We start from the raw sequence: 26,732 nt of genomic DNA on the forward strand, positions 1-26,732 counted from the left end.
CCTTCTGCAAGAAAATTACTAACTTGGAAGAGAAAGCAGTGAAAGTTCATCTTTAGCAAGACTTCCATCAATGCTTCCCATCACATCAGCAAGGAGAAACTGATGAAATATGGACTAGGCAAGTTGACAATGATGAGAATTGAAAATGGCCAGACAAACTGCCAGGCTCAAAGGGTTGTGGTCAGGGGCTAAAAGTCCAGATGGAAACCAGCTGCCAGTGCTGCACTGCAGGGGTCAACCCTGGGCCAGCGCTGCTTCATGTCTCTGCCAGAGATCCAGGTGATGGGACACCCTCTGCAGATGATGCAAAACTGGGAGAAGCAGTTGATGCACCAGCAGCTGATGGTTGTGCTGCCATTGAAATGCATCTTGGAGCTTGGAGATGTGGGCCAACACAAGTCTCATGAAGTTCAACAGGTGACAATCCATGTTAAGCACATCAGAGGGAATAACTAAGCACCAGTACAGGCTGGGGCTGAGCTACTGAAAAGCAGCTCTGCAAAAAGTGACACAGGGGTCCTGGTAGACACCAAGTTTTCTTTGAGCCAGCAATGAGCCTTTGTGGAAAGAAGGCCATCAAGATCCTGGGCTGCAGCAGGAAAAGCACGGCCAGATGGTCAAGGGAGGTGTTTATACTCTTCTACTTGGCACTGGTTAGACCCAGCTGGAGTTCTGTGTCTGGTTCTGGGCTCACCAGTATAAGAAAGACATGGCTATACTGGAGCAAGTCGAGGGAAGGGCTCAGTGATGAAGAGACTGGAGCACCTGTCATATAAAGGGTACTGGGAGAGCTGGGAGTGGTTAGCACCAAAGCCAGAAGGTTTGGTGTGGGGAGTGCATCTTGTCAGTGTGTAAAAATACCTTAGGAGAGGGACTAAGAAGATGGAACCAGGGGAGTTCAGTGACAGGACCACAGGCAATTGACACAGACTGAAATACAAGAATTTCCACTAAAACAGAAGAACTTTCTACTGTGAGGATGGTGAAACCTTTGGACAAGTAAGTTGCTTAGAGAAGCTGTGGTGCCTTCATGCTTGCACATATTTGAAACCTGGCTGGACATGGCCCTGAGCAACTTATTCTAGCTGACCTTGCTTTGAGCAGGAAGTTAGAGTAGGCAAACTCCAGAGAGTCTTTTCAACCTTGAAGATTCCACAATTCTGTGAAATTTCCACTCATGAACTCAGTTGCATTTATTCTTTCAGTTTTCATCAGCTGGAATGTAAATTTTCCACTCCCCATTAATTTAATGTTAAAAATATTTTCTTTCATTAATGATTTGTGGGCTTTAAGATGCCTGAAGCTTTTATGTGTTCTCTTAACTGAGTCTGTGCAGAGGAAAAACCATATGGACATAAACCTTGGCTGCTTAAAACGGTTTCCAGTGGAGCACTGTACCCATTTGGTTAGGCATATTCATGAGGATCTTGCTGAGAAATTATAACTTTGGTTCAGCCCAGAGACTTGATAAATTAATTCCCACAGTACCACATTTCTGTATTTGCTCCTTAATGACATTTGTTCACAATTTAAAGTGTCAGTCTCTATACTTGAATTAACAAATTAGGCAACCATTAAATTGTTTGACTGAACAACAGACTACTTGTATAGGATTTATTTAGGGCTTAGACATTGATTAGACAATGCAGAACGACTCATAAGCAACAAATTGTTTACCATGAACCTGAACTACATGCTGTACTATTGTTCAGTAAATGCAGACATAGCTGCAATTTTCAGGCACTTAAACCAAAGAAGAAATTTTACATGAGAAATGGAATTAATATTTTCTCAGTATACTTCTGCTTTATCAACCTGAGTGTTTTTAATAAGCTCACCAGTCTGGTATGTGAACACTTGGTATATTTCAAAGATACTTATGGAAGCTCAGTTCCCCTCAGTGCAGAGAGTTCCCCATTGTTCAGTAATGAGCAATAAAGCAGTTCAGATTGATTTGTTGCATCAACAGACAGAAATTCAAAGATGAAACCTGTCTTCAATATCTTATTTCAATTAAGTCTGAAAGTCGTTTGTCTGTATTTTCATCACTTATGTTCCATGTTGTGAGACATAGGGTTAGGGGAAGCAGGTTTGTAACACCACATGACCTCTCTGTGCACTTCACTAAATAAAGCTTCTAATAAAAGAAAAAAATTAAATATTTACTCTCAAGTATTTGAATGTAAGAGAGAAAACAGTGGTAAAAGTTGGCTTTGCTCTATCTCTGGGGCTTACAAGCAGCAGGGAGTGTGGAAAGAACTATGGCCTCCAGTAAGAGCTCTGTTTTGTACCTAATTAAGTGGTGTTGAAGAAACATTGCCCATGCACTATTTTTAGAAAATTGCTTTCAGTAAAAAAGCTAACCAGTTAAATGCCAGTGAACAGCATCTGCCCCTTCCTCGTGATTCATGGCACGGAATGTGCATTGTCCCCAAATCAGGGCAGCAGTAATTTAGATGTTCTGCCTTGTATGATGAATAGCAAAACATACCTATTTTCCTCCACCTCCACAGCACAGTTCTCTTTGGCTGCCACAGGCCTACTTACCTTATACAGCCCAGCATTTTGAGGAGAGTAGGTTGCAATGAATTTTTTTTTTTTGTGTGTGTGTAAACATCAAGACTGCCATGTCCTGGCTGATGAAATACTGCTGCTTCCACATAGCTTTTTCAGAGGTGTGAGGTTCTGAAAAACTGGTATGGAAAGTTTCAGAAAAGGAACTCATAGCTAACCATTCATTTCTGAGACATGGTAAGGTCAAGTCAGGACACTGGGGAAACTGACAGGACGCACAGCAGTGAAATAATTTCTCTTGGAGCAAATAAATTTTATTGTTATTGCTATATTCCCTCCACAACTGGACAAAGGACTTGTCATCCCACCTCGGTACTGGGGCAGTCAGCATGCTGGGATGCGGTGATGGAGAGGGACACAGTGGGGCTGAGCGCAGCCCTTGTGTCCTCTGAAAGGCGTGGCGGTCCCGAGTGCGGGAGCACTGTGGAACCAGGCGGGAAAGCGGGGCCAGAGGCACTGACAGCCCGCCTGGGTGCACAGCTGGAGCCCAGGAATGGAGGGGAGTACGCCAGGGAGCAATTCCTGTTCCATGTCCAGGATCACACGGAGCCTCGGCACGGCTCCTGGCAGTGCTGTCCCGCTCCTGCAGCTCCCGCGGGCACCGCCAGCCCCTCCGCAGCCCCGAACGCCCTGGGGCCCCGCCGACGCTTATCCAGACCTTGAGGCTCGGCAGCTCCCAGCTCGATGCTGTGACAAACCCGGCGGGGCGGGCGCCCAGGAGCGCCCCGGGGCCAGCCGGCCTGCCCGTCCCCACACATCCCATCGCGTCCCAGCCCCCCGTTCCCGTCCCGTCCCCCCGTCCCTCCCGAGGTGCTGAGTGCCGCGGCCGCCGGGCGCGCTGCCCCTTTAAGCGCGCTCCCGCCCGGTGCCGCCCGCCGCCGCTCCCCGGCCCGCAGCCCTGCGGCACCGGCGGCGCACGGCAGCGGCACCGGCGGCTCTAGCGGGCCGGGCCGGCGCTCCGCGGGCACGGCGGGCCGGCAGCATGTCCACCAAGGCGGAGCAGTGTGAGTGGGGCCGGGCGGGGCCGGGCCGGGGTCTGTCCGAGGGGAGCGGAGCGGGCCGGGGGCGCGTCCCGCCGGTGGCGCTGCCCCGTCGCCGCCCGCCCTCCCTCAGCCCGGCGGGGCAGCGCTGCCCGCGCTGCTGCCCGCGCTGCTGCCGGCTCTGCGGCTGGTGCGGGAGATGCAGGCGGTGCAGGGGGAAGGGGCTGCGCCGTTCTGGCTCTTTCTGTCGGAGCCGCCGCCGGTGCTGGCGGCCGCAGCGCAGGGAGCCCCTCGCTGTCCGGCGGCCCGCTGGGGCTCGGTGTGTTTGTGCAAAGGCAGCGCCGGGGGAATGAGGGCTCGGGCTGAGAGTTAACACCGAGATCGCTTCGCGCCCCGGCCCGGGCGGGAGCGGTGCCGCCCGCCCCGTGCCGGCGCTGCACGGTGTCCCGGGGGCTGCGGCCACCTGCGGGAGCGGAGCTGACGCACCGTCCCTGGCGGGCGGGCTCGCCGTGGGATGGAGCGAGGAGAGTCCGCTGTCCTTCTGCCCGGGCTGCTCACCTTTCGGGGCAGTGTGGGCTGGGTGTTTGTGTCTCGCCTGCAGGCCACATTGCCACAGTGCCCCAGTGCCCGGGCCCAGCGGGATTCCCTCCCCGTGCTGGATCCCCCTGCCCGCGGCCAGCCCGCTGTGCTCGGTGCGGGTGCTGTAACCACCATGTTGGGCACAGCGATCCGAGCATCACTAGATGACATGGTGGTTGGGATGCCTGCGTCTGCCCGAGGAACTGCTCCCCACTGCTGGTGCTCATGACACCTGGTGTGTCTGCAAGAGCCCTGATGGGATGCTGAAAAGAAAATGCTGGGGTAGTGGAGCTCATCACCCATGTCAAAGCTACTTTCCTGATACAGTGTCATGGTTATGAACAGGCAGTCTGTGACCAGGAGGTTGGATTGATATTTGTCATGATGACGTGATGTGATTTGACACTTCACATGCTGAGACTTGCTCTCTTCTTCCTCCAGGTCACTGAGAAGGATCCTTGTGTTTATATATGCCTTTGCTGAACTGATCTAACAAAACAATACCTGTATTTTTTCCCATTAGGGTTTACTGCTTATTCACAGTGATGGATGATCTTGCTTTAAAAGTATTATGCAGATATTAATTTATTGCTGTAAAGGTGCAGTTCTAGCCTCACAAATAGAGGCACAATGTTCTGACTGTGCAGGAGCCCTTAATTGTGCAATGTTTGGATCTGTACCATTGTTGTTATTGCCTCCCTCACCTTCCACCTGAGGTCTGTAATTTTTTTTCTTTCATGTGATACTTATACATTAATTACACTTCCTTCACTCTGCTATATGGAAGAATTTGTGCTACTTTTTGTCCCAGCACCGGCGTCGTCTTCCTTTTCTATTCTGTCTTCTCTGTTCCTCCATTCCTAATACTTTTGGTCTGCTCTGTTTGAGCTTCTCTTTCATATTTTATCCTTGACTGTTTTTTATTTTCATCCCTTTGTACTTTTCAAGATACTGCATCTAGGCCTGCCATGTCCCTATTGCTCTCTATTTAAAGATTTACTTAGGATCCAGATTTCAGATCTTTCTGCCTTCTAATATTCCTTTTCATGATACTCCAGGAAGAGTATTTGGGTAATGGACATATCCTGTGCATTCTAACCTGCTAAATGTATTTTTTTTTTTATCAAGGCTGCTTCCCTAACTAGGGAAGCATTATGGCATTACCAAATGTCTTTGTGTCTACATAACTTCAAGATTCCCTTACCAGCAATTTTTGATTAATGGACTCTGACAAGGATGTGTTGGTGTGCATACATCACTACCAATCAAACTTTCAAACCCCAGCTGTTGCTGTTGTTGCTTCTGCCCTCACTAGTGACAGGCAAGAACCAGAATGTCTTGGGAAGGACTCAAGTTACAAGTCATAATGAATCTCAGTTTACCAAGACCATCAGTGAAACACTACGACTGAGGAATCACACTGATTGGAACAGAAGATGTGCTGGTCTAAACATGAATCCCACAGCTCTTGGGCAGGTTCTGTGAACAGCAGGTAAAATGGTGTCAGTCTGGGAAGTTGACTGGAAAAGTTTCTCTTTTTTGTGACCACACACATCTTGCATTGCATACCAGATATATCAACAGTGACTTTCATCATTTGACTCTTTGCAACATGCTTGAGGTGTTCTGTTGTATTCAAAGAAAATGAATTATTTTACACCTTAAAAAGCAGTAGTTGATGTTCAGTTGTGGTAAGTAATGTCCTGGGAATGCCTGAGCCTGCTCTGTTCCCCTCCAGGACAGTGCAGCAGCCAAGGCCATCTTTGAGGACTCCTAATGGTTTCACTCTCAGTTCAGACAGTGCTTACACGGGGGCTGAGGAGTTTAGTGAGGTCTGTGTAGATGCTGGAGAGATACACATTTGTTTTTTGTGATAACCCTATGGCAGTGGCCCAGTACTTCCACAGGGTGACATCACTTTTTGAAGTGTGTCTCTGGGCACTGAGAAACTCAGAAAATTGGGTCATTCACACACTTGCTGTCACTTAAAGGCTGGCAAAGTTTTTGCTCTGGGGCTTTCCTTCAGAAGTTTCTTTGTGTTCTGGGAGGCTGTGCTGAAATAGACAAAGGTTTGGGAAACAGAATTGAGAAGTGAGGCTGAAACCTTTAGGCTAAAGCTAATGTTTAATTGCACAACAATGCCAGTTAATAGAAATAAATGGATTTCCATCTTTATTACAAAAAGAAAAGATTTTAAGTGCTTCTAGATACCTTATGCCCTTTATTGAAAGTTAGTAACTGCAGGGAGGCACACAGCTCTCTGAAATACATCTAGATCAGAATTCTGTAATAATCTTTGGCATTTTGTTAGTCCATTTAATTCACAGATATCTGACAGCAGACCGTGGCAGCCACAGTAATCTGTGCCCTTGCTGTGACTTGTTGGGTACTGTCTTGCATAGTCTGTGCCCTTTACAAATATACTTGGCTTCATACTTTTTTTTTCCCCTGACAAGAGAAAGTAACATCACAAAACACATTTATGGAGTCACTGGTTTCACATAGACCCCAGCCCTTCAGTCACATGATGGACTTTCTCCTTGTGATGAAGTCAAGTAATATCATGAGGAAGACTTTTGTCCATAGAAACTTCACTTGCTGCAGGAACTGGGGAGTGCTGTCCTTATAGCAGGAAATAAGTTAAAGAATGACTTTAGTTGGGTGCTGCAAGATTGGATTCTTGTCATGCATTCAAGAAAACAATGTTCTTCATTTCATGATTATTTGAGTGTTCCTCATTTTATGGATTATTGACTTGAAACTGTCAAACCTCATTTGTTGTATGGCTTACTACTCAGGGAATATTTTGTTTTCTGGATGTGAAAGTCCAGTGTGTACTGTTACCTGTACTGGCAAAATGGCTCTCAATATCTCAAGCTGTGCCTGCAACAGTATTTGCAGACACTTTTCTTTCAGTGTCTGTCCATCAGTCTTTTTCTGCAATATGGATACAATGTCACCCCTTCTCATTCAACCTGACAGTGGCACAGAAAAAAATCAGAAAATTAATGAACTGTTCAGCTATCTCAGCAGTGAGAGGCATAGTGATGTCTCCCAGGTTGTTAGTACCTTTCTGTTCAGTGGAGGACTTAATGGTATTCAATCCTTAATAAATGCCATTTGACCATGAGAATAAAACAAAGTGTTGATTAATTGCTTGTTTAGGAAGCATGGTTTATCTTCCACACTGAAGGAGCCCTGTGGGGGAGCAAGGTGTTTCTTGGTCTAGTGGAAGACTGTTATAATCCATATGCTTAAGGGCTGAAAGAATTCAGAAGCATCTCCCCTTTTAACTGCTTGTTACAGTTTTGGTGCATTTTTAACATGCTGAAGGGCTCCCAGGAAGCTGTGCTTCCATGAAGCTTTCATGTCTGCAATGCAGCACAGCTGAGCAGCCCTCTGCCCCAGCCAATGCACTCTCTCTCAGCAGAGTTGATTAATCTGAGTGGAACAAGAAGAGTTGTGTGTGTGTAGGTGTCTCTACATGAGGCTGTATAGGCAATGCAGCTAGTAATCACTTTTTTTCCCAATACTGAACAAGGATTCCTGTTAGAAAATAAACCCACTGTTTCTTGTAACACAACAAAAATTGGTTTCAGTGAAGGTGTACACCTCCTACTTCTCTTTGAAATCCCCTTAGCTGCTTGATCACACTTCCTAAGACAAATAAACAGCAAACACTTTGCTCTTTTCATATATTTTCATATCTTTAGTTCATTGCATAAAGTAAATGTATGGCCCACAGTAAATCACATAAGATCTCTCTGTATTAGCTTGTATCTCTGCTTTGGCTGTAGAAATACTATGTCTCACATGAACCTCCTGTGATCCAATGACTCATTCATTATAAATGAATCTTGAGATGCTTGGAGACATGGAAGAAGTGCAGAGTGGTAATATATATTTTTTAATTTGTTAGCACTAAGTTTGCTTAATACAGATACAGAAATTCACTTCCATGTGTTGTCCCTGGCACTCTTTTGCAATTTATTCAGTCAGAACAGAAGGAACAGAGATTTTTCTGTTTGTTGAGTTTAATATTTAAATTAGAAAAAAAAAAAAAAAAGAGAGGAATGGAAGGAACAGACACAACTCTATCAAAGTCTGCAGAAAAGCCTAAATGAAAGTTTTTGTGTTTGTCTTTTTGTCTTTTTATGTAGTTGCTTCCAAAATCCGATACCTTCAAGAATACCACAACCGGGTTCTCCACAACATATACCCTGTGCCCTCTGGAACTGACATTGCAAATACTCTGAAATACTTTTCTCAGACGTTATTGAGGTAAGTTTTGACTAATGCTCTTGAAGAAAAAAAGAGCTAAAGAATTGTAGGAGATACTGATTGGCTTTGAATTGGTTGCCAGATTTAATGGGTCAATGGTCAGCCAAAAAGAGTCAGAGCATAATTTAAGAAAAATATGGTATGAACAAATCTCTTCAGTGGCTGTTGCCCAATTTGCCCAGTTAAGCCCCCTTACTGAGTGGCTGATTCTAGAATAAACTTGGTTGATTATGCATTTGCTTGGTCCTAAGACTTAGCTGAACGCACAAACATGCTGAACTTGTGAAGGAAGGAGTTTGTAACCTACAGAGTTTTAGATGTGTATAATCATGACCTCAACAGTCCTGGTGCCTCAGAATCCCAGAGTGATCAGGCAGACGAGCAAGCAGAGCTGGGTTCTTACTGTGCCCTAGTTCAGCTCTTCTGGGTTCTGGTTCAGTCCCTTAGAACCACAGGAGTAGACACAAAGTTTGTGTACAGATCTGGATTTGGATGGCAGCAACACATCAGGATTGTTCTGATCCAATGTTTTTTACTTAGTCTAATGTTATAGTACTAAATACCACAAGAATACAGAATACATTATTAATAGGAGAGACTATCTCTTGTTTTCCTAAAAAAATAGGAAAGAATGTGAAGCTTTTTTAGGAATAATGTACATTCCACAGTGCTGCCTAGTGGATTCATATTTCCAAATTGTTTTTAAAATAGCTTTTGGCCATGAAGAGGGGATTTTTATCTGCTAGTTTTGGCTGGCATTAGTTTTCACATCCAGAAAAATGCAGTTCACATTGCATTTCTACACATAGCTTCCTGATTTATACCTGGAAAGATTGTCAGAGGGTAGGTTGGAAATAAAGCTATTTGCCTCATTTGAGGAGAAAACATTAACAAAATACAATGTACCCATTTATTTGTACAATATACTCCTATGATGTATACAAGTTGAAAAGCAAGAATTTAAACTTGAGAGAATGAGTTCATTCTAACATTCAAAGAGCTTGGGATACATAAAAAATTTAGTGACCCTGTTTATAAGGAGAGACACATAAACAATGAGAGAGACAGAAATAATTTTTAGTGGAACACCTGTTCACAGCAAACTTGAAACCTCTTGTTTACTTCTGAAAATTTCAGGAGCAGAACTGTTTGTTTCCCTCCTCATTTAGACTGTACAGCAGCAAGTAGGACTTTTTGTTTGAAGGTTAATAAATTAAATTTTGTCTTATTGTATTGAGCAGTGGGAAAAAGTGTTCAAAGAGTAAGGATACTTCTGAAATGTGTTCCCACATGAGGCTGTTATGATGGACTATTGGTACAACACACACTTAAATTGCATTTAAGTAATATTATTTATGACAGGACAGCTTTTGCTTAAATACTGTGAGCCTTTAAGCTGTTAAAGAAAGAAAGTTGGACATGATTCTTAATGTTTTCTCTTAGCTGTAACTACCAAGTGCTATAATGAAATATGTTTCTTTCTGGTTACAAGTTCATTGGGTTTATGTGAAACCAACAAGCACATTTAGAATGTGCTGCTTAAAGAAAGCATCTTTATACCACTCTGTGGTTTTCTTTGTACACAGTACATCTGACCTGTCCTGTTGATAAATTCTTCACACTCCAGGAGCAGTGATGTTCCTGGGCTTACTGAAGAAGTTTTGTACTTAGCAATTATGACAGCAGATCAGAAATCAGGGCATCAATTACACAGTCATGCAGCTCCATTTGTTTTATTTCATTTTCAGAATGGGACTGAACCAAAATCCTCTTGTTGATAATGCTGAACCCCATGGGGCAGAAGTGATACACATATCTGATACACAGATCTACACAAATGGTGTTGTCCTTCATGATCTGGGATCTGATCAGCCTCAGAACTAAAAGGATATGAGAAATTATTGCCAGGACTTGGATCTAAATTTAAGTGAACTGAGTTCTGATACTCAGCAAGGTCAAGTTCCCATTTAAACCCCTGTAACTGGGGAGTTTGAATTGTGGGTTGAAGGCTGAGTGCTATGGTTGAATCAGTATAAGTTTATACACTTGCTGATACTAAGAAAGAAGATGGATAAAAAAGCAAAACAACACACCCTGTATTTAGCTTGGCAGATGGAAAGAAGGAAACTCCCACCCACTGTGTGCAGATCTCTGCAAGATTTACCCTAAAACTAAACAGACTGGTTAAGAACCTTTCTGAAGAGTGTGTTCAAAAATTTATTTGAATATTTTGCTTGCTGAGTCTCCTTTCTGCCTCCTACACTGAGACTCCATTGTACAAGGTTTAACATCAATGATAGAAGTACATGGTGGAGAATAATCTTTCTGGCTTAACACAGAGCATATGCAATGAATTTGGGCTGTTAGGGACAAACAATTTGTGATGAACATGTATAATCATAGAAATAATGGAGGAATAGTCAGAGAAATTTCACATAATGATTGGGTTTTACTGTTTGTTATGCTTTTACCTTTCCATGTTATGGACACGCTGACTGTGTTCTTTTCAGTGGGATGTGCCCACTGTTTTAAATCACATTCATGTGTGGTGGCATTTTGCTGGCTAAAGATAGATTGCACAAGAGATTAATTTGCTCCTTTGCTCTGTATGCAGCCTTCATAAATTACAAGCTCAGGGGTGGGGGGAACAGATGTGGAATGACTGAAAAAAATAAATTCCTTATTTCTACAACAAACATCACATAAAATCACCATACACGATGCATAGCACATTGATTCATTTAGTTCTTCTTTAATTTTCTCTTTGGGAAAAGCATTTCTTTACATTACAGCATGAATTTGTTTCATGCCCTACTCATTTTCAGTGATTTCTCCCTCATTTGAGGAATGATCTAGGGCTTAATAAACATCTCACAGAAAAGCTTATTCTTTCACATTATCCTGAAGAAAATTCTCCATATGTATTTCTAAGTAAAATACTTTATGTGAGGCGTAGTTATAAATACCTTGGTGGCTAATTAATGATCAAGCTTGTTTTGCTGCCTCGATGAGATGTAATTTCACTTGTAGGTATTTTAGGAAACCTTTCCAAGAAGGCAGTAATTTTGGGATAGATTTGCAGGAAAGATATACACATCTTGAAACAAGTCTTGGTAGCTTTGCCCCTTACTGCAGAGCAAGTTCAGTATGGAGTAAGTTCAGTATGGAGTTTTGATTTGCAGATACTCCACATTCTTAGTACTTGCTTTGAATTGAACCAGAAGCAAATTGCAGTCATTGCATTTTGGTCTTAAGGGACTTTCTGAAAATACAGGTCAGGCAAAAGCCTGGACATGAATTTTTTTGGTTTTTAAATTTGTTTTCTAATAAATTTGATGTGATTCCAGCTGGAATTTAGATCTAGTCTTATTACTATTAAACAAAAGGATGCCCTGATCAGGATACAATAAGTGTGCTTTGGCATCTAGTCCAGAGATGGGTCTGTAGCTCAGTGTAAAAAGAAAGGATTAATATCCTTTCTGGAAATAAGTACATTTGGAGAGATGTTTTGGCAAGTAAAGAGATGGGTAATTGGTATTATCTGTTGGTAGACAAGAAAGGAATATAATGTAGTACCTTCAATCTTTAAACATAAGCTGAAAATACGGCAAATGAACATCAAGCAAATTAAAAGGAATCAGCACTCTGATAATTCATTTTTCAAGTCATACTAGATCTTAGGTGATGTTCTGATACAATTTCATAAACACCACCTTGACAGTGATCATGTTTCTTTTACTGGACATTGGGTAACAGAAACCAAAATAATCTGCCAAATATGCGAGGCACAATTAAAAAAGAAAAAAAAAAGGTAGTTTTGTAAGACAGACTGTGTCTGTCATCTCTGACTGCAAGGGTGATGTAATAGTAGCCAAGTAGCCATGTGATAGTAGCCACTTGGCAAAGAACTGTTTTTGTAAAACTGTTTTTTATATATGGCAAATGAATGATAGCTTCTGTTATAAGCACCTTAGCAAGAGTTTGGCTTACTTGTGTAAATTGAATTGACTTGGAGGTAAGATTTGCTGAGGTGATTATATGGTAGGGATTTCTGTACTGTTAAAGAGGTTTCCAGAAGTGCTCTCTCTTGATATAATTCTGCCCTACACAAGTCAGTGGAAATCTTAGTTTTTGACTTGTCTTTAGTAAGTTTTATAACTGACTGTGGGAACAGAGTTAAACCAACAGCAACTGCTTTTGGAAATCCCAATGACTGAGAGGTGCACAAAGGTGTTTTAAAAAGGAAAAAAAAAAAGCGTTTTGTGTGGGTTAATATATTTTAAAAGTGTATTATATTTTATAGGCACATATGGAGATTATGAACTAACCCTATAATTGCTTGATAACTAAAATATAACACTGCTTAAGTGAAAATTTATTCTATTTAAAATAGTGGGGTTTATTTTTTAAAATAAATTAGATTACCATGTTTACAACCATGTTTGCAGCTTTTTAAAAACTACATAACAAGCTGGTTGACGTATAGCCTCTATTTTGATTCCCACTAAATTATTTTTATTTTTTGAAATTATCTCTCCTTTAGTTTGTAGTGAGTTTTGTTGAATAATAACGTAAGTAACAGCAGGAGTGTATGGTAACATACTGTCTGATCTGCAGTTACATAATTGGTCTTGCTTGCTTAGCCCTTAGATTTTTGAAGGTAACTATTTACCCAAGGAGTGTTTGTATTCATAAAGCAAAATGTTTCCTCCCTAAACATGGGCAAAATTAAAAACACACATAAACAACCATTATCATTAGCTCACAAACATATGCTAAAGACCATCGACTATATATTATTTTATGACTTTTCCAAATGTAGTTTAGTTAACATTTTAGAAATATATTATTTCTAAATCCATGTGCCTGTTTAAATTTCATTATCTCAAATGATACTGAGTGAGTGGTCATGAAACAGTATCATAAAATACATACAGACATTATTTTAATGCAATAAACATGTGATTTTTAAGACTATCTTAACAAACACACATGTTTATTCTTTGCTAAAACATGTTTCTGCAAGTGCCACACCTATATTTTGCATGTTTTCAGTCAGTTGGCTCAAAAGATTTCAGGGGGGAAAAAAGTAAATCTCTCAAAATCCTCAGAATCTCAGAGCAAAATACCAGCCTGTTTTGACATGGTTAAACACTTATAATTCTTAGAAATTTTCTTAACTGTGAAACATGGGTAGGGCACTGAAACATGCATTTTTATATTTTTGCTCCTTATGAACCAGATAACACATGAGATGCAATGAAATTTTCCTAGCTGTCAATTTTTAATTCTCTTATCTTGAAGCATGGAAGTAAATGGTTGCAAGATTTGTAGTCATGCTGGTTTTGGTAGCGATTGCATCTTATGTGGGATATATCTGGTCTTTTATTATTTGTTTTATAGTGTCATTTCAATGTAATGTGCTGTTCTTTGTGTCTTTGTTGTCTCTTTTTTTTCTTTGTCCCCCCAACAGCATTTTGTCCCGCACAGGGAAGAAGGAGAATCAAGATGCCTCCAATTTGACAGTGCCCATGACCATGTGTCTTTTTCCTGTGCCATTCCCACTCACCCCATCTCTAAGACCACAGGTCAGTTCCATCAACCCTACTGTTACTCGCTCCCTCCTTTACAGCGTCCTGCGAGATGCTCCATCTGAACGTGGCCAGCAAAGTCGTGATGCTCAGTTATCAGACTACCCATCCTTGGACTATCAAGGACTTTACGTGACACTGGTGACACTACTGGATCTAGTTCCCTTGCTACAGCATGGGCAACATGGTAAGCAGGCCCCTGAATGATTCCAGTGCTGTGAATCCATGAGTGATGCATATATCCAGTGGAAGAGATGGGCCTAAACTGACCTGGATCTGGATTTCAAATCTCCTGGGATGCATTTATATCCAAGTGTTCTGTTTGACTTTCTTAAATAAAGGATTTTTTTTGCTAAATGTGGATTTGGGTTTGAATTCTGAGGTTGTCTGATTTTTAGTGATGTGCTGGTGGTATGTGACTAAAATACAATGGTATGTAACAAAAATTAGACAGATAGGTGTAAAAATACCCAGATTTTTTAACTTGAATCTGGTGGGATAACTTCAGACTGTATTTTTGGGATGGGTCTCTTAAAAACACACAAAAAGTTTGCTAACGTGAATCTGGCCTATAATCAATACACAGATTGAGTGTTCTGGTGAAGGTCCATCTCTACACAGAATATAATATATATCTAATTGAAGAAAAAGACACAGTAATTGTGCTTTGAGATGGCTTTAAAATACTCCTGTGTAAAAAAGTTAGCAACATCTCTATCTGACTCAGAGAAAAACAGTATTGCCTTATGTTTTAAATTAGCTATAAGCAGTTTTTGTGGCTATGTTGTGTTTGTATTGTTTTCCTTAAGTTGCTCTGCATCTGTCTGCCTTCTTAATCTGTTAGTCTTTCCATACTGGGATTCAGTAGCCCAGTATTCTCCCTATGTATTAGCCAATATTAATTTCCACTGTGGGATCATGATGTATTACTTATATAGTTCAGTAGAGGAAGGTGTTTGTCCATCTGATAATGCTGCTGAAATTCTTCCAGAGGGGAGTTGTTTCTGTTAAGTGCTGAATTCCCTTAGAGCTGGCAGCAATATGTTTGAATCTAAGACTGCTGCACTAGGAAATGGTATGATCTTGCAAAAGCAGGATCCAGAGCAAGATACAGACTCGTTGACTTCTGTTCTTAGAAGTGGTAGATTTAATTATCCAAAAAATCTTTTCCTAAATAGATAACATGGTGAAAATTAACAATCAATGGAGTCCTGTAAAGAACAAATAACATTGGGCAAACATAATTTTTTTATGGCAACACAGTGGCTGTCCTTGTGTGGTTTTCCTGTCCCTAGTCACATTTTTGCTGCTGTGTCATTTTCCATCCTGATAAACATTCCTGGGACATGGTCCCCACTTGAGTAAGGAAGGCACTCTAGGGAGTAATTACCAGTGGCTTGGCAGCTGGAAGGGTATACCAGTAGGAAATCTTACAGGAGTCTGTGCTGGGTCTATTGTTACTAAATATTTAATTTTTTTTTATTTAGTTGATAGAATTTTGATTTATAAGTGTTATCAAGATGGTTTCTAGCATATGCTTTGTGTGAAAGATATGTGATTCAAGTAATTGTGGCAAGTGCATTCTGTTTTGAAGCATCTCCAAAGGAGAAATGTCAAATACTATGTTTAAGAGAGAAATTAAAGGAAATAGAGGCAATACTAGCTTGGAAACTGTACTGCAGTTTAGAGCTCTGGGTGTTAACAGTAGATCAGAGAAGACCATAAGTCAGTAACACAGAAATATTCTAGCAATGTGTAAACATTTTTTTAATGTATGAGACACCCAAAGCATTATGTTTATTATTCTAACAGCCTTAGCAAAGCCTCAGCTGGAGTACAATTTTCAGCTTAGTCTATCTAGCTTCAAGAAAAACATGTACTGTTTATGAATAGTCCAGGAAAAAACAAGAATGATTTGACTTCTAGAAAATATGAACAGTGAGAGAAAACCAGAAAAATTTTAGACAAAAATGGAAGGGAGATGTGATTATCATATGAAAATATGTAAAGGTTGCTGTGAGAAGAAATAAACAAAACCAATCTATTTTTGGTTATAGTTGATGAGGATAAGTTAAACACTTAAATAGCAGCAATGGAAATTTTTTTAATAAAAAATATTCTTATATTTTAAAGGTGATTAAGCATTAGGATGAATTGACAGGAGAAGGAGTGAACTGTCTTGCAGGTTTTTAAGAATGTTTTAGATAAATATGTGCCAGGAATAATTTGGTTGACTCATGCTTGGGGCAAGGGGAGATTGCTTGCTTTTTTGTATGATTTTTTGTGTAGAGAATTAAATTTTGCCATAGAACTTGTTATTTATTTCTTTCTCAGCCTAGTGATTGATTAAAAGAAATGTATATTTTTTTTTGTCGGAACAATCCGTGTTGTTTGGGTAAGTACAACTGCTGTGCAAGGCAGTCCTGAGCTTTGGCCCCATCTGGCTGTAAAAGACTGTACTTAGCTGGTGAATATGTATTGAAAGAAAAAAGCACTCTGTAGCCTTGAGGGTCTGCATAGAAGACTTTAGACTCTTGCACAGAAGGCTGGCCAGAATCACTGAAATGGAGTGTCAGTTTTTAATTTTTGCCATGACCCAGGATGTTTACAGCTGCAGACCTCTCTGTGCTTTAGAGACAGTTTTAAATCACAGCAGTTTTTTAGGTGTCATGTACTTAAGGCTGGGGAATAATTAAAAAATGTGTGAGGAAAGCCTTCTGATGTCTTTGGATTGTTATGCAGGCTCATACTCAGGTTCACTGAGTGCTGTAACCTTTGTAAGGGAATTATGGGCACCAGCTCACTTTCTCATTTGGGAGAGAGTATAAAGATTATTCCACAGTGCCCAGATAGACAATAAACTATGCCTTCCCTTTGGATCTTAAAATGTTGCACAGTTATTTAGTGTCCTTTCCAAAGAGTTACAATATGATTTATTAGAGTAAGCATAGAAAATCTTGATAAATATTCCTGTCATTTAAGCTCTGGCCACTTTTGGCCTCAATGGTTTCCCTGGAAATCAAGATCTGTAGTTTAATCACATGTGGTTTGAAAAATACAGTGACATATCCTGTAGTCAATATGTGTGAGGCAGTTTTCAGAACTCTTGGGGGCAATTAAGATAAAGTTCTTATTTTAATATGACTGATGAAGACTAGAATGCTTTTTGCAAAATCTGGCCTTCAATAGAATGTGCATTTCAAATTCTGATTCTTGTAATATCTCTGCTTAAATTTAAGCCATCATACATCAATCACCGTATGATTAAAATCAACATTGATTTTAATCGATTATTTTATAGGCTGTAGCTTTCCTACTCCCTTTAGACTCTTTGGAGTAGTGTTCAGCAGCTGTTTCCCTCTATTTAGGAGGGACTTAAAATTGGGGGTGAGCTCACTTGTCTACAGTGACTATCTTCCCAAATTACTTTGAGAGGAAAGCTGGAATTTAAATATAATATATTTTTTAGTTTTATAAACAAGAGAGTACATAGTCATAATTATGTTTTCATTGTAATGATTCTATATTTGTTTCATTTTATTCAACAGATCTTGGGCAGTCAATTTTTTACACTACTACATGCTTACTTCCTTTTCTCAGTGATGATATTTTGAGTACTTTACCCTATACAATGATTTCAACATTAGCTACCTTTCCTCCATTTCTGCACAAGGATATTATAGAGTATCTCAGCACATCTTTTCTGCCTATGGCTATATGTAAGTAGAACTTATTCTAGTATTGTTTTGTCTTGGCACATAATAGTATCAGACTGTACGAGTCAAAGTTTGAACTGTCATTGAATTGTAATGGAACATCAATCTACTTACATACATAAAATAATTTAATGTGACTGTTTTTCAAAGGGAAATAGCTCTATAATTTTAATTTATTTATTGCACTGTGTTTTGCTGTGAATTCTTCCTTCATTTAAAGTGTGATGTTTATTTAAGAAGTCACTGTTTTCAGACTCATAGAATTTTCAGTGCCAGCAGTGGAAGTTTTGAGTACAGCATCAATGGGCAAACTGCTCCTGAAATAATAGATGCAATAGCAGCATGCATAATTTTTGCATCTGGACTGTATCTGGATGTACAAGTATGATTTTTTCCTCAATGTTACGATGTTGTGAATTTCTGATTTTCTACCTCTCAGTCGTCTTGGCACTTTCTCTCTGAGTTCTGTACTAAATAGCTGTAATGTACTGAATAGCCTGTAATGTCTCCTATTCATAAGAGTTCGAACTGAATCTGATGGTCCCTGCCTTTTTTCCTCTTCTTTCTTTTCCCCTCTGTGAAGATGTGATTACTTAACTTCACAGTCCCTGCACAGTGTGGATATTGAGGTGTGTTCTGAATGCTTGTCCATGTACCTGACAAAAAGCTTGATAGGACTTCAGCAGTAATGAGAAACATAACCATCTTCTGCATAGAGAATCATTAGGGTAAATAATAGGTCAGTTTTAACCAACAAGCTTTTTAGTTTGTGTGACCAAACACTGGAACAGTTTGCCAGAGCAGTTCCAGATTCTGCATCCCAGCAGATGCTCGAAACACAATTAGCCCTGGGTGCCTGCTCTAGTTGCCTTCCTTTGAGCAGAGGAATTGGCCAAGATAATCACTAGAGGTCCCTTTTAACATCAGCCATTTTGTGGTTTTGTGAGAATATCTCGTCTTGCCTCTGTATTCCCAATATTTGTGGAAAAATATGAACAGCTTTTGTACAGAGATCAAGAATAATGTCATTTAAGCATGCAGAAGATGCTGAAAGAAGTATAGTCCAGTATTTTGAGATTAATATTTAATGCAAATTTATCACCTGTCTTTTCTGATTTGACCAGTCAATGATCTTGGAAAAGTCCCCTAACTCTCCTGGACCTCAGTTTTCCCATGTAAAATACTAATTTTTAATACATTGTAATGAGGTTTTCTCCATTAACTTTGGCACGTCTAATGACAGTGTGCAAATCAAAATTGCTAAGATGTATTTCATATGTATGTTCAATAGGTCCTTTTTGGGTTAAGAACAGAATATTCCATTGAGCAACTTCTTTTCCCACTGCTGTAACCTGTTAAAGAACAGCTGAAGGTGCTGACTTAACCTGTCTGTCCTCGGATCTGTAGAACTGTGTCTCAGAAGAACTGGTTGAGTCAAATCCCTGGTTTACTTAAATAGATGCTGTTCCCCATCTGCCCTTGACAGAGATTTCATCCTTGCATTTGCATTTGTCATGCTGGCTTTCTTCTCTATCAGTTTTGGTGAGATTTCTGTATGAAACCAGTCTGCTGCTTTTTAAGTTTACTGATCTAGTACTGTGTCCTACTTTTTTGCTGATGGCTGTTTAATTGCCCAATTAGAGCTGCCAAGTATTTTCCAATTTAAATCCATAAGAATACACCTTTCTGTAATAATTTAAGGGCACTTATTTGTGTGGATAAGATTCAAGAATAAATGAATGAAGTGCAGCGAAGAGAGCCATAGTAATGTTGGGTCATATGGAGTACAGACAGGGAGAAATTCTCCATTTTCTCTTCCCTCCTTCATTTCTATTTGAGTGTTCTTTTAATTAGTCTCCTTGTCTTTCCCTGCTGGGAATTATATGCTCCTTTGCAAGGCAAGTGCAGAACCTTTCCTTCCCTTAGTGTTTAGTTCTGATTCAAACCAAAAGGGAGGATGCAAAAAATTATCTAAGCAGTTGGAGAGCCAGATGGGAGGGATGAAAACAGCTCACTGAGCTGGTAGCTACAGTTCTGTGCTTCTATCCCAAATGCTTGGTATTTGGGTCTGGCAGCCAGGCTTGGGAAAATGAGGGTGGAAAAATACTTGTGACATCTCTGTGTAGGAGCTTACCTTCAAAGCCATGTTGCCTTAAAAGTTCTGCAGGGTTTTTCCAAATGTGTACCATTTAATAGTAACTCACTTTATGGGAGACCAGGAGGAACTCCACCCAATTTCTGTGTGAGGTAAAAGATACTGAGTGGAGTTGTTCATCATTATCTCAGCACAGTTCACATAACAATGGGACTGATGTTTCTGGTATGTAGCTGTAACTTGACTCCTAGCAGATGCTCCCTGAGAAGTAATCTGTGCCCTACACCAGCAGCTATCACCAGCCCCAGCCCTTCCTCAGCACACCTCAACAGCTTCCCATTTGTTCTTGATTCCTTACCCTCCAGTTCCTCTTTACCTTCCTACAGTCCAAGGCCTAGGTGCCCTTGGCCCTACAAGTGGTGTTATTTTTTCTGTGGGTTCTGAAGAGCCTGAGCAGGCACCTGGTTGATGCAGTTTTAGGGATGAAGTTGCACTGATCTGGAAATCCAGGTGCATGCTCTGTGGATCAATACCTAGCCATCTCTCCCTTCCACCAGAAAAGGTGGTTCACCCCCCACTACAGAGTGTTCCTAGTTTTTTAGGGTTTTTTGTTTGTTTGTTTGTTTGTTTTCATGACATGGCACCTTAGAAATTTTATCTCCATGAGTTGGAATCAGTTACATGCTATTCTCACCTGATTTTTTTATTATAATAGAAAATTTATTTATTTTTTCCTTTCTTTTAAGTGGGATCTTCAAAACGAGAAGGTGTTCCAGCACATGTCAATTTGTCTGCATCATCAATGCTGATGATTGCAATGCAGTACACATCAAACCCAGGTATGTGTAAACATAGTATCATTCATTCTGAAACTATCAGTCAGGAAGTATTGTCAAATGCAATCAGAAAAGTTTTCATGATGGGAAAAAACTGGTGTTATCCGGCACAGGATGAAAAATTATTTATTTTAGTCAAAGCCGAGAGATTTCTGAACATTATGCTGGACATAATCATTATGTAGATAAGAATTGTCTTTGTGATGAAGAAATAGAATTTGGCTCAGGACTAGCGACTCTGATCTACTCATGCTTGACATCGAAATGTAGTGTTGTTGATATATATAATGTCTGTGTTGGAGAGAAATACCACTTACCTTGACTACAGAAATTCATAGTAACTGTCTTATACTATGATTCAAATATCACTGAATTCACAACTGTCTTTCTAAAGAAGACAGGCAATGCTGGCTGCAGACTTAATGGAAGTATAAAGAAGATAAATGTAATTATAAATAGCTAAAGAAAAGTGAGGCAGTCCCTGTTAAACCATTGGGAACCCAATTGAAACAATATTTAACCCCAATGAGCTGCTAAATTGCATGATCATCAGCTGTCAACTATCTGCTGTCTTATGTAAATGGGTAGGTGGTGTGTGTGTGGAGGAACCCCACACTGCATTGTGTGAGGAGTGTCACATCATCCTGACTTGCTTCACACAGGTAAATAAAAGCAGAACACCATTTTTAAAAGCTGTTTGCTGAAGTAAGTTTTTTTTCATTAAATGTTCTGTCTTTGTTTTTTATGATTTCTGTCTTCAAACCGTCAGAGAAAAATGTTGCCCTGTGGTTTTTGGGAAGTCAGACATGTAAAGTAGTTCACTTGGCTCTGTTTGTTTGATACAGAGTGGCTCCTATAGCCTTTGGTATATGTGGGAATAATATATTGGTATATTTGACTTCCATTCCTGCCTCAAGATGAATGACCAGATACACATTTACAGTGTGACAGAGGGACAAAGTTTTAGTGAATCATCAGGTATTTTTCAACTAGATGTGTGTGAAAAAGATCTCCATTGCTGTGCAAAAAACTGCACCCTCATGGTAATCATCTTCCTGCATTTTTTTGACAGAAAATGTTACTAATATGCAATTTCTTATATTTTATGATGATTTTTAGGGCACTGATTCTTTAGCGAGCCCTTTAAAATATAAAATATTTGAGTGAGGCAGAGAGTTTTGGATGGACAAAGCAAAGCCAATTAGCTGATTACATCACTTCTGTGACCTGAGTTTCCATGTCTGCATTAAGTCTATACTGTCTTTTCTCTCTCAGTGTATCACTGCCAATTATTGGAATGCCTCATGAAATATAAGCAAGAAGTATGGAAAGTAAGTTTATGATCATATATACTTTGTGGAAATGACTGTGCTTGGGTAGTAATAAAAACCAGATGGCTTGAAAACTGAACTGACTGTATGCCAGGAAGTTGTAAATGATCTTTATATCCAGTCCTCCCTCTGGATTATGGAGAGGAAGGTCCCTCTAATTTTTAGTTTACAGACGCAGTTCTACGTTTTATAGAACAGAGCTCTGTTTCCTGAGTACTATGTGGTTGTGGCTTCAATGAAATTTTAATAATGAGCAGACTTCTCAGTTCATGTAGGACTAGACTTTCACGAGAACTATTTGTGAGTATTGTTGTCTGAATCTGCTCTGAATCTGGTTATTTATCTGTATCTCACCTCTTTGCTCCATGGCTAGACAGAGAATTCATTTTGAACTGTTAGTGCATGTGGGGTGAGTGGTTGCTGTTGCATGCTCTGATCAAACTCAAAAGCATTGAAGTTGGTCATTTAATCTGTCTCTAAGAGCATAAAAAGGAAGTTTTTTAGGGCATGAAATGTATTAATTTTGTATGTTCAGCTATCTTTGAACAGAAGTACAATATATGGAATTGCAGTTTGTTACTGTGCAAAAATAAACATTTTGTACATGTCTTTCCTTAGGATTTGCTATATGTAATAGCCTATGGACCATCTCAAGTTAAACCTCCAGCAGTACAAATGTTATTTCACTATTGGCCCAATTTAAAACCACCTGGGGCAATCAGTGAGTACAGAGGACTGCAGTACACAGGTCAGTGCAGCTGGTTTTGTATAAGCCAAAATAAATAAATGATGAGAAGTGCTAAAGTCATATTTTTGCAATTCTATGATGTATTTTGACTTTTTTGTTTTATAAATTGTGCTTTCATAACAATATGCAATATCCATTTGTCTGCATTTTCAAAAGATGTTATGAAAAATAAAAACTCAGATCGTGGCTGGTAAATATGTTGTCTTACAATATTAACTAAACCTGAACAGGAGAAGAACTAAATATTGTGTTTGTAAAAATTAGTCTGTGAAACTGCTGCCTGGGCCTCCCAACAGTTCTGGTTTATGTTCCTTTCAGTTATTGCTTTGGTTGCTTTTGTTGTGCCAGCTGCTCACATTGCTGCTGTTGCTAAGACAGCTTATCTGGCTGTTACTGTCAAAAAAAGTCAGGTGATGTCAAGTGCAGTTACTGTAATGAATAAATTCTCAAGGTTGATTATAGGATTAAAATGGGGACAAAGTCAGGAATGCAGCTGGAGTAGGTGGATGGTGTAAAGTCCTCTGCCAGACTCCCCAGAGATACTGATGGGATAGTGCTGCAGCAGGGGTGACTGCCCAGCAACAGCTCATCACTTGCTTTTCCTGCTTGTCTGTCTCAACCTGTTTCAAATAATCTCTGTCACATGACATACGTTTTGTTCACTTATAACATTTCTGGACCAGAATGTAACATTTTAAGTTATGAAAATGAAGGGTTGGAAGAAACCTTAGAAGACCTGTAGACCAACTCAAGTGCAGCCTGAATGTTCCCACTAGAAATTTGTCTGATCTGTTCTAAAGCCTTCCATTGAAGGGTTGATAAGTTTTCTTGACTATTTAGAAAATAAGAAAAATTCTTCATGTACTGCTCTGTATCACTTCTTCCATACAGGCAGGTCTGTAAAATGATGATGAGAGTTCATTTTGAACTGTTACTAGCACTGGATAGACTGGGCTTTTTTTCTAATATATCCCAGAATGGGACGAGTATTATCTGCAGCTGCATGGCATTTTGACCAGGGGGCATCCTGTAGAGCATCCAAGTGATGCCATTTGAGCATCCCTTTGTTATTTACTTCTTGTCACTGCACAGCTACGGCTCCTTCTGCCACTGGACTAGTTTTCCTTTGTCATAGCTGTGTTTTCATTTTGCCTGGGAATGTAATTGAATTTACTCAGCTACTCCTACCACCTTGCTTCTGGAGTAGAAGGATAGTTAAGTATTTCAAGATGGTGGTGAGATCAAGATGAGTCTGCAACAGGAATGTCTGTGTCTTACTTTTTCCATTTTCTCACTGAATCCATGGTTCATTTAATTATATTGCAAATAAGGCAGGAGGCCTCTATGTTCAAAGTTGTTTATTGTAATTATTCCTTCCTGAGGAATGGCTATGGGTATTATATTCCTATTTGTATAGTACTTAGTACAAGAGGATTCTCAATTGAGACCTCTAGATACAAAGAATGTCAATATCTGTTCTCAGTTATTAATCAGCCATGTTTTGGTTTTGCAGCCTGGAATCCTATTCATTGCCAGCACATTGAATGCCATAATGCAATTAACAAACCAGCTGTGAAGGTACTGCTGTTACTTTAGGGGCCAAACCCAGCTGTCCGGGGTGGGGGAGGTTGTGCTTTGACCCCAGCCATGTGCTGTGGTGGTGTGCAGGTGACCAAAAGCAGGTGCTAAGGGAACAGCAAAGTCTCTTGAGACCAAGGGGGCCACACCTTTGTGAATATGTTCTTTGGCTGCCTAAAGCAAGATGAGGTTTCTCCTGCAACTACCATGGGAAATCTTGAAATTAAACGTGGTGATGGTTGCAGAACACTTTATAAAATTCTAAGCTGGCTCCTGGCTAATGCATGTAAATGTTTTCTTGAACACATGTATGTGAATGAACACATGTATGTGAATAAACACATGCAAAAACTACTGTGTACAGGAAACATTATTTCAATTATGTAGGTACATGTTCACCTTGGTATCTTGATTGAGCTCATACAATGCATCTACTCTGGTCATGAGCCTTTGCTTGGAATGTGTCCTAAAAAAAAAAAGCCAATAGCAACAACTTTACTTTTCTGCAGCCCTCTTTGAGGAAGGTAAACTCTCTCTTAACTGTTTACAGGCATATTAAAAATGGAAAAGGTTTGACTGGGCTCACAGAACAATCTGGTAGCAGAGACAAAAAGAGCAACCCAAATTCAGAACATACCACAGTTAGGGGTATTGATCAATTAATTTGTATCTAGTTAAATATGTAGGTACAACCTATTTTCCTGGCATCAATTTGTATACTAATATAATTTCTTCAGTCAAACAGTTCTGCAGTGAGCCTTTTCCACAGGCTGTGATAGGACATAATGATGGCACATCTTAGAAGTCCTGTAAGGGACCACCTTCCTGCCCACTCCAGTCATCTCAGTGATTCCTCTCTCACAGGAAAAATGCTGTAATGTAGTCATCACTAGATTCAGGCTAATAACACAACAAGAGCAAAATATTTAAAAACTACAGTTTCAAGCTTTGCAGATTAAATACCTAAATATTTTTGAGTGATCTGTTACCCTAATTTTGACAGAACTGGTTTTGATAAGACATCGCTCAGAAAAATGCAGCCTGTTGTGTCCTAAATAGATGATTTGGTTAACAGAGATGAGAAACATTCAAAGAGGTATTTGTCTTTATAAATAAAGTCTTGCACTCCAAGGGAGTGAGAGTGATCAGAGTGGTTAAGATACAGTGTATACATACTACTGTTCAGTGTTTCCTTAGTACAAAACACTTGAACAAATGTGTATGGAACTGGCTGTTAACTGTAACTGTTTTCTGTAATTGACTTATGTGAAGGGATAAAAGCTAATGCAAGACAAAGTCTGGACCTATGTTGCCAAGGGAACTGTGAGTCTTTGTTCTGTCACTGCAGTTGTGCTCTATGCTTAAAAACTGTGATGACTGAAAATTAGATTTTGCTGGAAGAGGCATTTTTGAGAGAGAAAAATCTAGACCTTTCTGTTACCTTGTCCTAAACAATAGATCCTCTAAGTACTATTTCTTTGGGGATTAAAAAAAAAGTAGCAATGAATGTGTGATGTGAATATATAACAAAATGTACTTGTTTTTCAGAAAGTGGTAATCTTGGTACTGAAACATGTCCTATTTTTTTACAGGCTCTCACATCCCTATCTTTGTTAGAAACAGTTTGAGATCTTGTATGCCATGTGCTGTGTATTTTCTTTCAGAATACTAAATGCTCTTAACACATATCAAAGCTGTGTTATATTTTATGTTCTAGCTTTAACATGTTGAATGTTTTCAGCAAGCTTCAATGAACAGAGATGTTAATCCTTTTCCTTCTCCATGTTTCAGATGTGCATTGACCCATCCCTGTCAGTGGCTTTGGGTGATAAACCACCCCCCCTATATCTTTGTGAAGAATGCAGCCAAAGAATTGCAGGGTAGGTAAACCAAGAGCTGGAAAATGATAAATACTGTCAGACTCTAGAGTTCAGAACTCTGAAGCTTTGTTTTTCTGCAGTATGATTAGCATGTAATTCATATAGGTAAACCTCTTCAGATATATGGAGCACACTGCCACTCAACATGAATAAGGATTACAGATGTTTACCCCACACAATCAGCATTTGCATCTACCTCAAACAGAGCTTTTAATTTGAGATCTCTAAAAGAATAGATACTGTGGGAGCTATGTGCATTGACTATGATAGGAAAGCCTCATTAATGAACCAGCTTATGGTTATGAAACATTTTTGTCCTTATCTATTAGTTGTCATTTAAAACAGAACATTACAGTCAAACTTCTTTTACAGAGCTTTCACTAATGTTTTGTAACATGTATTTCAGATTAGTCTCTAAAATATACCAGGAAGCAGCAAAGATCAAAGAAATTGATCCAGAATTGGCCAGTACTTGGAAGGAATATACTCTGAGATGAAATAACCTTACTTTGTTTTCAGTTTTGGTTATCTTTTTTTACCTTT

At 39.8% G+C, this 26,732-nt stretch overlaps 1 protein-coding gene across 1 annotated transcript in view; it reads left to right on the plus strand.

Annotated features, from left to right (window-relative positions):
• Positions 1–3,461: 3,461 nt before the first annotated feature.
• UNC79 (unc-79 homolog, NALCN channel complex subunit) overlaps positions 3,462–26,732 on the plus strand; it is a 104,655-nt gene continuing 81,384 nt past the window's right edge. Inside the window, 9 exon segments of the mRNA XM_056493611.1 lie at positions 3,462–3,578; positions 8,294–8,414; positions 13,888–14,192; positions 17,554–17,724; positions 20,563–20,655; positions 21,928–21,983; positions 22,602–22,731; positions 24,245–24,309; positions 26,101–26,189. Coding sequence (XP_056349586.1) covers positions 3,557–3,578; positions 8,294–8,414; positions 13,888–14,192; positions 17,554–17,724; positions 20,563–20,655; positions 21,928–21,983; positions 22,602–22,731; positions 24,245–24,309; positions 26,101–26,189 — 1,052 coding nt within the window. The 5' untranslated portion in view covers positions 3,462–3,556.

The sequence above is a fragment of the Oenanthe melanoleuca genome, chromosome 5 (genome assembly GCF_029582105.1).
Source record: "Oenanthe melanoleuca isolate GR-GAL-2019-014 chromosome 5, OMel1.0, whole genome shotgun sequence".
NCBI classification, from domain to species: Eukaryota; Metazoa; Chordata; class Aves; order Passeriformes; family Muscicapidae; genus Oenanthe; species Oenanthe melanoleuca.